Source organism: Castor canadensis, chromosome 2 (assembly GCF_047511655.1).
Source record: "Castor canadensis chromosome 2, mCasCan1.hap1v2, whole genome shotgun sequence".
In the NCBI taxonomy this organism is placed as follows: Eukaryota; Metazoa; Chordata; class Mammalia; order Rodentia; family Castoridae; genus Castor; species Castor canadensis.
Genome location: NC_133387.1, coordinates 49,303,348 through 49,317,285, shown reverse-complemented (window position 1 = coordinate 49,317,285; position 13,938 = coordinate 49,303,348). Strand labels below are relative to the sequence as shown.

The 13,938-nt window shown below is 33.9% G+C and overlaps 1 protein-coding gene across 1 annotated transcript in view; it reads right to left on the bottom strand.

The window, feature by feature from the left end:
• The window catches only part of Calcr (calcitonin receptor), a 128,685-nt gene that overhangs the window by 39,399 nt on the left and 75,348 nt on the right, over positions 1-13,938 (bottom strand). The window contains exons 4-6 of the mRNA XM_020152931.2: positions 8,598-8,751; positions 5,778-5,888; positions 2,999-3,111 (exon numbers count right to left, since the gene is read on the bottom strand). Of these exons, the coding sequence (XP_020008520.2) occupies positions 2,999-3,111; positions 5,778-5,888; positions 8,598-8,751 (378 nt within the window). The remainder of the gene's footprint in view (positions 1-2,998; positions 3,112-5,777; positions 5,889-8,597; positions 8,752-13,938) is intronic.

Below are 13,938 nucleotides of genomic sequence, written 5' to 3'. Positions count from 1 at the left end.
TTAATAAATGATTGTAAAAGAAGAAAACTATTTCTTTGTCTAAATGTAAGTATAAATCAACAAATGTTTTCCTCCTTTAAAAAATCTACTAAAATTATAATAAATATTTCAGAGAATGAAATTATTTATCTTTATTCATGTTATTTTATGGAAATAAATTGACCTACTTTTACAGAATAATGCTCCTTGAGATGAACTAAATTTCATTAAAATCTATTGCAGTAGTTTTAAATGACTTAAATACTATTACCCTCAGTCCAGTAACTAATCCAGGTAGGTTTGAACTTTCAGGGTCCTATTATAGACAGTGGGCATGTCTACCCCACAGAACTGAAGAAAAGTAATTTACTATCCAAATTTTGGCCCTCAGCTTGAGGAATATACAGAAAAAGCAGAATATGGTGGTAGGTTTTTGTGCCTTTTTTAAACCTGGGATTAAAATGCATGCAATTTTATATATCAACTAAAATAAATTTGAAAAAATGGTATCATTAATATTTATTTGGTTGAAGAAGCCATATCTTTCTCTTCGACAACCATTGGTTGATTCTGTTTTTCATGATTATTGTTAATTTATTTCTTCTCTCACAGTGTTATGGTGTTGTGTTTGTAATGCTTTCTTAATAAAATTCATGATATCATAACGTCTTCTTCATGATCACTGATAATCTTGCTTTTCTCATACTATAATATTACCATATAGAATGGAGAGATTGATTCAGTTCTCTCTTTCTCTTCATACACACACACATATACACACACACACAAATTTTAACACAAGTTTTTGTAATTAGTATTAGAAAGTTTTATCAGTTGTAATTGAAATAGACTTGACTCTATTAGCACTGGGGATATTTTTTGCTTGCTGTATTTCTTAACAAAGCCTGATTTTTGCATAATTTTGCAGTTGTATTTTTATCTCTTGACCTCTAGTCTGAAGTTCCTGCCATAGTTTTGGAGTTTTGGCTTAAATGCAAATGTAATGTAGATAAGTTGAATAATTTCTATGAAGTTATTTGACTTTCTGGGAGAAATGTGATGTTTACTGTATTTTGAGCATTTTGATTCTTGTTCATTGCTTTGTGAAAGATCTGACATTGAAGCTAATTCTGCTAGAACACTTTCTAAGCACACAGAGCCCTTTGTTGGGTTATGTGCATGATTACTGTCTGAAGACAAATATTGCCTTTCTAGGCCCTAGGAATTTCAAAACGGACTAAACTTCTCTTGAATTGTGCCTGTTTTACCATTCAACCAAACATTTACATATCGTTTGTTCCCCATTGTTGTTGTTGATATCATTATCCTAATAACACTTCTTATCTTTGTGAGCAATGATAATACAGTTAGAATAGTTAGTTTATAATTGGAGCTGATAAAAACTTCAAATAACTTTCTTGGGGGAGGATTTAGAAATCTTTTCAAGAAAATAAACATTCAGCTTCTTGCTTTTCTCCCAGGAACTCATTCTCTGGCTATTTTTCTAAAGAAGCTTCATATAACTTAATGCTGTTTTTAAAAGAAAACTCCATATAACTTAGTTCATGTTCTTTCAGCTGCCTTCAGAATACTCCTTTTTTTTTAAAAAAAAAATTCTTCTGAAATAGAATTGTCTAAATGCATAAGATTAAATCTGTGGCTCATAATTTAGTGTCATCTCAGCATCATTTTCAAAACTGAGAAGTTTTTTAAAAAATTAAACTGCAAGTTCAAATTTTTATGATTTTTTATGTGAAGGATTTCTGGAAAGAATTTTATTCATTAGGTGATGGGTTGCTTATCTTCTTAAAATTGTTTCCGTCTTAAGATGTGGTCAGGATGTATGAGAAGGTCAAATATGGTAACCCTGGGAATTATTTACTTGGATTTGCATGATTTATAATAATTCAGTTAACATGTTTATATTTTTTTCATAAAAATTCTGTACTCAGTGACATGTCAATTCAATCAGATTTTATTGAGAAAATAACTTTCTAGTAGGGTGCATCCGAGTCTCAAGGGTGACTTAAGCAATGTGTAAAGAAGTCAGTGGCTTTGGTGTCCTCATTCTGAGCTTGTGACAGGTATCTCACTAGTCAACTGTTCTCTAAGCTATCTATTTCTCTGTTTTGTTAGTCATTTGTTTTGTTTTTATTAAAAGGAAAATTTATTTACTTCTAAAACTTCTCAACAGCAAACAAAAGCATGACTTGTTTTTAACTTTTAACTCAGTAATTATTTAGTACATATGTCTGTCTTTGAAGGAAATATCAAATCATGTTGCAGCCAGCAGAGTTGCTCAGAGATGTAAACATTGACACTGTGTCTCCCAGCTCTGTTTGGTGAAAGGCTAGTTGTTGACTTACGATCTTTTCAGATTTCTTATGCAGCTGAAGAAGAGACAGCTTCTGTTTTCCTCCTATGGGCTTAAATAAATATTTCTAAGCTGAGATGCTATTCAAAATATTTAGCAGTCAGCAAGACACAAGTACTAACAAATCAGAATAGGGTCTCTTTGAAAATAACCTAAACTGCCATACCTAAATCAATAGGCCAATAGGGATCTTCTCAATGCCTATTAGTAAAATCAGGGTCACATCCAACACAGTGGGAGGAGAGAATAACTTGTAGCTTGTGACTTGTGGAATAATCTGAAGTTTTAGAACAGTTCCAGAAGGAGAGATATGCTAGAGAGTCCTTCAAAATGCTGTCTAATTTCTGGCATCATAAGAAATCCCATCATTTGCTCTGTGGACACACTTCTCTTTGCCATACAAGACCTGATTCCATATGCCCATGGAAGTCCCACTGACACTGAGTGCCAACAAAAAGGAGAAGCATAATTTTCTCTCATGCCACTTCACAGAGACCTAGAGTTTATAGGTTGTTTGATGTTCTTCCATAAATATTTGTTGGTCTTTTTGGTACCAGATATTTTATGCTTATTTATCCATTTCTGTATATGGATAGTGGCATTCTCATTCAACGCTTAGAGCTTAGATTTAAAACCAGAACCTACCTGCAGTTTCTCAGGAGTGAATGCGTTACACAAGGTATAGTTGGACCAGGTTCGATTGTTCTCAGGATGTTTAAACCAAACCCCACTCTCATCACAGTATTTTGTAACTTTTTCTGTTAATGAAACATAACAGTAATAACTGTTATGTTATTAAGAGCTCAAAATCCCAAGAAGGAAAAAATATTAAGTTAAAAACCATTTTAAATTATTAATCATTTCATAGAACTCAAATGTAACTATCAGTCAATAGAGACTTCATGGATGGTGTATTTTACAAGACATTTTAATATGTGATGCCTATTTTATCTTCAGCAGAGATATGCAAAGCAGATATTGTCATTTCTAATTTACAAACAGATTCTCAGGCTCTATCCCTAGAGATTCAAATTCTAGTGTTAAACAAACAAACATCTCACTAATCCAATGGGCATTAAAGTTGAGAATCCCTGTCCAGACCATCTTGACTCTGTGTCATTAATGTTAATTGATTGTTTGACTCCAGGGTGGGGCCTTTAGTGTTGAGAGGGTTCCCTCTAAAAACCAGGTTGAAAGGATGGATCTATGCCTGGAAATCTCTATTTTGCTGATGAAGACCTTGTGTTTTAGTCAATATTTATAGCCACTTTGGCAACAGCCCACTGCTACTTTGGAACTGGCCGAGTAGCCTCCATTGTAGAACAGCTTTTTGTGCCAATCACCTTTCTCTAATGTAGCTGTCAAATCAAGATTAATGAAACGTCACTTATTAGGAAAAGTCGATAAAGGCTTGGAGGATTATCATCAAACAGCATCTAGTTACAGTTTACAGGAATATAGTTCTGAGTTAGGGCACTGTACAGAGCCCTTTCTTCACATCTCAATTTTTCTATCAAAATAGGAATTTCCAGAAGTAGTTGGCCTGTACTAGTTTTAGAAGAGGACTCCTATAATTACACTTCTGTCATTCCTGCCATCCACCTGGAGCTTTGGTTTCAGAGCCAAATAAAATCGTCCCTTGAATGAAGTACAATAAACATTTTCTAAACATTGTCCCAGGGACAGACTTATTTTTCTGCTCTCAGTGGGATTTCAGAGCTACTTAAACACCCTATACTGGCTCAGGCTTTATTTACCACTGGGGAAAAATATCTTACTCCTTAATAGAGACACACATGTTCTATCTAGGCTAAGCCCATTTAATTCCAGCATCTGGGCTTCCTTTACAACACATTTAAACCCCCTTTCCAGTATCTTAATTCCAGATTTATTTCAATGGCACAGATTTTTTCTCTCTAGGTTCTTGGAAAAGGACTTTCCGAGACCTGATCTGCACAGTTCCTTGCTACCACCTTTTTCCTTCTGGGGTCCACCTTGCCTGTTCCCTGCGTTAGTCTCATCGGACGCTGCGTTCTGCCTCCAAGTGGCACAGCTGCTTAGTGCACAAGGCTGAGCCCCTTTGGTCCTTGCCACCTTCTTATCTGGACTGTCTTTATCATTTACTAGTTTTATCTTGGCTGTGCATTTAATAATAAGCAAAACTTAAAAATATCATGATGTTCAGGCTACACTCTAAACCCATTAAATCAGAATCTGTGGATGACATCAGGCATCAGTGTTTTGATAAAGTGCCTCAGCATCTCAGTCAAGGGGAAAATCACTCCCTTACGGTTATTATTTCACCCAGTCCCATTTTCCACTCTCATCTGCCTGCCTAGTCTCTGGATTGAGGCTGTTACATTCCCTCCCTACATTCCTCTGCATTATTACTGAGCACTAACCACAGAATTCCTCCAATTTCAGACCGCCAACACTTGGACACCTGAAAAAAACTATTGCACACAACTTCAGCTCTTTAATGTCTCACTCTACTGGGACATGACTCCTTGACTTTCATCCTGCTTGAGCATTCTAGCTTGGCTTCTAACCACACTAGTGTGATGAGATTGAGGCATGAAGAAATTACGTGTCGTCCCTTAAAAGTTCTGAAAGTATTTCAAGGTGCACAAGTTTAAAGATTGAGAAATAAAATTTCTCAAAAGGCTTTCTACATTGTTTGCAAGTATGTAGAGAGAGTTAGTCTCAGGAGACAGGCTCATTTGCAGGTTTGTGTCAAATATTGTAAATATAAAATGAGATAATATGAAAATATTCTGACAATGTAAAAGTTGATATTCAATGAAAAGCATTACTACATAACTTTTATATCAAAAGTGAATTTGGTGACACTTATTTACTCAACACACATTTGTCAGCTTATGTTGTCTTTAGCACAGAGCTGGGAATTGGTAGAACAATTATTGTAGCATTAGTTTTCCTTACTTAGCATATTTCAATAATCTGCTCTTAAAACAGAAACTTTGTGTCCAGAGTTACCATTTTCAGATTTATTTTCCTTTAAATATGACAGTTTCATACAGTTTTCAAGGATATTTAAATTTTCCATTGTACATGTCATACAAGCTTGATATGTGCAAACTCTAGATCAAGACTTTGCCTAAATCACCAAATGTGTGACAACTGAAAAAAAAAGTTGATTTACATGTAAATAAAAGTATCCACAGAGTTTTAGAAAGGCCAGAATTTAACTCCAATATGCACAATAGCAATATGACTTTTAAAATAAAGACAACTTGCAGTACTTGTACAACTGAATAATAAGTCATTTTTAGAAATTCTTCAGAGTGTATTAAACCATGAAGTATGACTAGGTAGGTACATTTCATATCTGATTTTATTTTCAGATCGATGAAAACTCCAAAAGCTCCAATCCAAAGATATAAAATAAAAGCAAATACTTTACCCATTGGGTCAAAGTCTGGAAAGTAATCTGGGCATAACTGGAAGGACAGGACTCCAGCAGGAGTGTCATCCCAGCACATCCATCCATCCCAGGTACGGTTGCAGTATGGACCTAGCCATTTAGAAAGGAATTGATAGTGAAGCCATGTGACTTAACTAAAAGATAAGATTGATCCCAAGACAGTCTTACGTATATAGCTGAGCCCAATAGGCCCGCCATGATGGCTCACATTTCAAAGGACTCAAAGTCATTTATTCTTGAAATAGTTTCAAATAGCTTTAGCAAATTTGTAGCAAATGATCTCATTGGATGACAAGGCAGTGTTCTAGCAAGTAGACCCAAACACTGTATTTTACCTTGCTCTCAATTTGTTTAATTGTAAATGAGGAGAATTTGTGGTAAAGGCTGGTTGTTAATCAAAGAGGTTTTGAGATATGTTGGTAAGTTTTTAATTCCTAAAATTTTATCTTGGGCTGGCAGAGTGGCTCAAGTGGTAGAGCGCCTGCCTATCAAGTGTGAGGTTCTGAGTTCAAACCCCAGTGCCACCAAAAAAAAAAAGCCTAAAACTTGATCCTTCTTTAAAATATTCAACTGGGAAATTGGATATGGATTAGTTTGTCTTGCAGTTCTTATAAGGTATATTAAGTTTTCTTCACCATTATTGGCATAAAGATTTGAAGAAAAATTCAGTAAGAGAGTACTATTTGATAAAATTCATGACTCCAACTGATTCCTCAAAATTTCCAAATAAATTTCAAGGATGGGGGATATTCTTAACAAATAGATTTGGTGATGTTTATTGGTACTTTACAGCTAATAAATCTTTTCTTTAAGTTATACACTTATTTATAGACAATGAAGTAAGGAATTGACAAGAAGTAACTGGATTTAAAACAAGGAATTTGTCCTTGGCAGTCTGGATCTCAGGACCAATTTTTTTTTTAATTTGGGAGATAAAGTTTAAATTAGACAATTAAGATATAATTAAAAGTTGTCAAAAATTATTGACACCTCAGCAGGATTTAACCGTACATAGACAATTGAGCATGTCTCATTCTGGAGCTTTCCACAGGGATAGGGAAATAGTAAAAACAATGACAGCAGCAGTAACACAATCACTATTAGCATTATTAACTTTAAAGTTAATAAATAGTTAACTTTACCTACTTCTAATGGAATTTACATTTTTGTAGCTTTTTTGTTTCCCATTTTGCCTTAAAAGATACACATGTCATATGTATTGAGTCTTTCCTCACAAAAGATTTCCTTTAAAATATTTCCAGAAATACTACAAGGAATCTCTTGCAGTATTTGCAGTTTCAACCCTGGATAAGGGCTCGCCATTAAAGGTTCATATGGCTTTGGAACAAATGAAAGTTAGTAACACTAATCTTGAAGGGGCTGTCTTGTATAGTTCTATTCTTAATCCAAGCGTGACAGAATTGTTCAAAATTTCTATTGGGTATGTACTTGCAGCCACATAGAAGGCCTTATTACTTTAGAATTATACTTTGTTACTGACTTAGCTTGATCACTTTACATATTCATCAACATTGGTTCCAAATGGTTTCTTGCTGTTTCCAAAATTAAATCTGCTCTAAAACATAAAGATTCACCTTTATAAATTTAGTCAAAAGAATAAATATGAGATTTTGGAGGCAATTCTCAAAATTTACTTTAAAAATAGTGAACATAGCACAAAAATTTAGCCTTCTAAAGTGGCTACAACTAGACTTAGCTCACTTGGCTTCTGAAAATATGAGTTTTAAAAAAGTGTTGCTATTGTCTCATTTCCTTCCAAGAAATGGTTTTTCCTTTGGGTAGAGTTGCATCCAATGACTCTTCAATTCTTGGTAAATACTGAAACTATTGCAGATAGGATGACATGTATCTGTCTTTCAATTGACTTGATTTTTTTCTTTAAAGGAGAATGCTTAAAAATAGGAACTACAAATTAAAACTTTTAAGTATTTTAAAGCAAACCATGTGTAGTAGCAGATTTTTTTCTTTAAAGGAGAATGCTTAAAAATAGGAACTACAAATTAAAACTTTTAAGTATTTTAAAGCAAACCATGTGTAGTAGCAGATACATAAATAAATATTTAATTATTTTTTTTTCTTGCCAAGTAGAACTGTCTTAGGATGATTGAGGTTGGACAAGGTCTTATTGAAGCTTTTCAAATGTCTTAAAGGGACAGGGATGAGAATTTAAATGGATGTTCCAATGCTTGCCTACTGTATCTATTTCTCTTTTGTTTTCCCTCTAGGTCTTCTATAGGTAATAGAATATGCTTGGGTCTGAAAACATTTGGGCAGTCACATAGACCACTCTAGAGAAGGCGACAGATAAACAATGCTTGCTTAATTTCCAGAGTACTAAGAATAGAAAGAAGGAAAGAAATGGCTTGGATTGCTAACCAATTTACAGTGAAGGAAAGAGATGCCTAATTATCCCAAACAGGAAGGGTTTTGACAGGTTCTACATCAGGCAAATTCTTTGCTCACCACTTTCCACTTCTCTGTCCTGTTATTTTCCACTTCCTCTCCTTCCCTCAGTTCTGTATTGTTTCTGCTTGCCAGATGTGAGTACTGAGTTATTGCAGTAATTTTGTCACGAGGGCAGATGTGAGCCAAAAAGAAGTTAGATGTTAAGTTGAGGAAAAGATAGGTATATCTGCCCCCATGAAATACACAAACATAACATAGTGTGAAAAGTACTGGCATATTAAATTTACATTACTCAGTATATATTTATCCATGGAAGAGAATAAGTCTTTATTGATGTTTCAAACACAGGTTCACACAGATCCTTCTCTTTACCTTCTCCTTGATATGGAGGTAACTGCTGCATTCGTTCATAGCATTTGTACTGGGCATCCATCAATTTCTTGCGTCCTATCACATACAGAAATGGCTCGGGCTCAATTGTTGGATAGGTAAGATTTGAAGAGGCAGGAAGAATTGGACTTGGGTGCTATATTAAAAAAGGAAAATCGGTTATTTATACAGAGTAGGGATAAAAGAGCACATAAATTACAAAAGTTTAAAAGCATTTATTTTTCCTTTTACAAGCAACTTTTTGATGATCTCCATGTAGAATATTTTGATTTATAACTAAAAAGTATATTTACATTTGATATACAAATTTCAGCAGTTTTATATTTGCATTAATATCCATTCACTACTGAAAATGGATAGCACCCACACACACTCATGCACTCTTTGTCATCTAGGATTATTTTAATTTTATTATCACTGCAAAGTGATAAAGGAAGTAACCTGATTTCCAAAAAATCCCAACATTAAATCAACTTTGCTTTCTTTGGAACTCTTATGAATCATGGATTACACTATTAAAAATAGACATGGTTCAATGAATCTGCTTCTTTTATTGAATTTTTTTCAGCTAAATTTTGTTTGTGCTTGGATTGTGTACCCTGTCAGATATCTGCTCCATTTATTTCATAGAACAAACAAAATATGGTTTTTTTGTCTTTGATAATTGACTTAAAGCTCCTTAAAATGGTTTCATTAGCACATAACCTACACAGAGTAATTCATTTTCACTGAGAAAAATCAATGTTATTCTTACCTATTTATACTGGCATATTTGCATTTTCAGTACAGGTTGAGTTAGTTTTTCAGTTTCAGTTAATCACCATCACCATCACAGCTCTCTATCAAAGTTGATGTGTATGTGTGTGTATGTAGATTGCTCTCTGTCATACTATTTTTTCTGCCTTTTTTTACATAAAGTTCATTTTTTTGTGGCTATGATTAATATTTTTAGTGGTACTCAAGTCTGTGATTCTTTTCAACACCCACACTTTGCATTTGGAGAAGACCTTTTTATGAAGTTAAGAACACTTTTTGCCCTCTTAACATCCATCCAAATACATAGTTATTTGGCTTCATTCTGTCTAAATTATTCTAAGATTGAAGTTTTTCTCTGTGTATTTATGACAGAATAAACTCATCATCATTGAATTGACCCATGTGCCCAAATCATTCCTGGTGGAGTCTCAGTGTTTTCAGTGGATGTCACGGGACATATATGATAGTGTACAGCTAAATGCTAAGCTGTACAGCACAAAATACAATTGAATTTCAGAGTGCAGAGAGAGTGTGGTGCCAAAATAGTAAGGGATGGTTACAGATACATGGTAGGATGGGAATTGGAACTTGAACTTATGTAGTCTCTGATTAGACAAAGAGGAGAGGAGAGGCTTTGGAGATTGAAGGAAAAGGATGTACAAATGACCAGAGATTGGGAGTGACAAATATGCTATATTGTAGCAGAAACACCCTGTCTAAAGGGAAACATATTTGGGGATAGGTAAGAAATGGGGTCAAGGAGTCAGATAACACAAAGTCTTGAAGGCCAAAAAAATGTTATATTTGTATTGTCACCTTGAGTACGCTAGAAACCTTTCCAGCTCTATATTTCCCCATTTGTAAAATGAGAGTAGTATTAATAATAGCTATTTTCTATGAGAGTCATGAAGATAAACAAGATAACAAATACAAAATGCCTGGAAAATAAAAGGCTCAGTAGATTTTAAATGCTATTAACAAAATATGATAATAAAGATAGTTTTTAAGTTTTTGATCAGTGAAGGTTGTGAAAGGGGAATTTTAGTAAAATTCATGTGGCAGGCATCAAATGTCTTCAGGTTTGATGGGGAAGGGCAGCCAGAAAGCAAAAGGCCTGGACTGGATTAACCCATGATAAAACAGGAAAGTATAGCTTAGCACCTTCTCAAATAATAAGAATGTAGAAGCATATTTGAATATAAGGGATGGAGAAAAATAATAGTCAAAAGCCCAAATATTTAGCCTAAGTAAATAACTGAAAATAAAGTTCCGTGAGAAATGAGAAATGGGGGGAAAGGGAAACAGTAGGTGGAAGAAGATAGGCTCTGTTTTGGAGATGCCAGGAAGTCACCTGATGGAAATCACAGAGAAGAGGGGGGCTACTTATTACTGTTACAACACCAAATGGGCACCTATTAGGAATAAAGTTGACACTATTCTTTGAATACATAGATTAATTCTAATTTTAATGCTCCAGAATTCAGGACAGAAGATAAATTAATGATCCCAGTAGAATGATTAAAACTATGCAACCTTTATCTGTGTAACTGAACACAACTCTGTTAACATACGATTCTTCTCTCACTGGTTTTTAGATAAACCAGTCAGAAGATAATCACTGAGCTTGATAAACTAAACCTTTGTGCTAGATGTTGAGGACATAGTACCGAATAAAATAAGTATGAATCCTGCTGTCATGGAGCTTACAGTCTTGCAAGAAACACCAACATATGAAATATTTTCCTGACACCAGGAATTGTGAAAAATAAATATTCATTCAGTCTTAACATTGGCAGATATTCTATTAGGAATTGAAACATGACTTGTGAAACATTCAAAATATACTTTGAAGATTTTTCATGTTCAGGGTTCTTTTTGTACTTCATTAGCCAACATTTGGATGAATGTATATTTCATTAAATCTTAAAATATGTGTATATTTTAAGAATTCAACTTAATATTATTGAGCCATCAAAGAAAGGAAATTATTAATTTCTGGGCCATTTTCTTATCATCTTCAAATCAAATTAGAAGATGAAATATCATATATATTCATTTATCTGTCACGTATGCTTGATATTTAGACATTAGAGACTATTTTCCTCATGGTTGATTCTCTTTCCAAAGTAACAGTCTATCTTCATGACTGACAATCCATTAAGAAGCTTCCTGCACTAGCTGGAAATTCATAGATTCCATGGGGAAAGAGCATGTGCATGGGTATTAAGTGAAAAACTCTACACTTGTATTCTCAATCATATCTTTATTTTGTTTAATACAATTTTAACATCTGTAACAGTGGAGATAACATCTGAATAAGAGTAGGTATAGTTCATGCCGATGACAGTAGCTTCAAAATTATCATTCTTGCAATATTGAAACAAACTCCAGTGAACTTGGTTTGAGGCTGGTTCAGTGGAGATTGTTTCAACACTGAAGGAATGAGAAATCAGAACCTCTCTTGTCAGGTGAGCCACAGGTAATCTGATTCCGCTTCTGGCCTGATGTTTGAACATCGATGTTGGAATATTCCCAGTGGTAGCTGAATGTCTCAGTGACCTTCTTCCTAAAATAACATGCACATTGAGGCATTCTTTCTCTCTCTGTATGTATGTACATACATAGAAGGAAATGGAGAGATATATAGATAGGTAGGAACGGAAATAACAGATATATAAATATTACATATAATTTAAATTGTGAAATTTAATACTGCTTAAAAATAAAACATACACAAATTTCATAAAGTTCACTAAACATATAAAACATTTTTTGATAATTTTGTACAAATAAAACTTGCTAGTGAGGTAGTAATTTTTCAGCAATAATTTTCAGCAATAAAAAGGCAAAGTAAAGCCACTAGTGTTTATATAAAACAAAGGCAATGTGAAAGATGTAACAATAATATACTTACCATAAGTGTTAGGTCTATAGCATGGATTTGAGGGATTTAAATAAATATATGATTCTATGCTTACATAAAGATAGAAATGAGACGTCAAAGTCATATTGCTTGTTTGAATAAACTAGTGTTTAAGTTTTGCAATAAACCATATTATGTGATCTGTCAAACAACCAGCCTCTTAATTGTTGTCCCATGTAGCAGTTTAGCTGCCGTATATGTGATGTCACTCCTACAGCTTCAAGTAAATGGCGCCACACATACGACCGCCAAGCTGCCACCAACAGCAGCAGCTAAACATTGTGGGATCTTTGGGGCAATAAATACTTTAATTACTCTGAATTTCTCTAAGTTCTGAAAATTCAGCCACACTCAAGACTGGCAAGGTTCCTGCCCTCATGGAGCGTACATTCTGGAAGGTTTAATCCGTAGTAATCGTGGAGTCCAGAGGAAAGCAACTGATATGAAATGACCACATGCTAAGGCAATTCCTAATTTGTTAAAAAACAGTCTACTTTTGGATTACAGGTAATTTCTCAAAGTACACAGAATTGTTTTCACTGCAATTTCAAAAACTGATCTACCTGTGAAATGGTCCAAGCTCACTGAATGTATGCAGCTACGTTATGGTGATGAAGGGAGAGCTACTTATTTATTGTCTCAGACAGAATTACTCTAGAAACAATATATTCATCAAAAATCTTAAAAAATGTTTAAGGAGATAGAAATGTTAACTATCATGATTTGATCATTACACATTGTATGCATGTGTCAATGGTCACTTTGTACCCCATAAATTTGTATAATTAAAATAAAAGAATATAAATGCGCCCTCTATCAATTGACATAACCAGTAACCAGTGGTATTTCCATGTCACATCCTTAATTCTCATAATGTATATGCTACAGTTTTTTTGTTAAGATGATAAACTCTATTGTGCATTTTACTACAATAAAAATTTGGAAATATGTCAAATTATTTGCAGTTTTCAAGAACACCAAGTAGGATCAGATGCCTATTTGGTGCCCTATGTACTTTCTATAGGAACTCAGTTAAGTAAACAAAATGCTTCTCAGAAAAAAACCTAGTTTTTCTATGTCTCCATTATTGTCATCATCATTACCAGCATCTTTTGAGTGCTCACTATGTACCAACCTCTGTCCAAACCTATTGTATTACCTCACAGAAGGGAGAGGAAGTCAGTGGTGGTTTAGGTTAGTGGAGAAGAGACTAGGGAAGGTGATGGCCTAAACTGATAGAATTTTATAAATATATAAATTTGGTAGAATTTTATAAATATACTATTAGTGATTTTCACAACAATGTATTATGTAAAATGTGATAGTTTAGATTAATTAAGAATGTTGTCATTCAAAAATTATATTTTCTTTGAGGAGTATTCATGTGGAACAAAATGTTTTGAAGGAAACTGATGTATCAAATATTGTTTCATGACAAATCTTCCAAAGGAAATACATAATCCAAATACAGCAAAGAGGGTACAAAGCCATTTAACCATTTAGTTATGCTTGCGGGTCAAGAGATGACCACAAACTATAAAATATTTCTGTCTAGAAATCATACAATTACATGTAATTTTTTCATGACTAATATAAAAGAAACAGTTTAGTTGACTTGTAAGCCTGGAACTACACATTAATGAA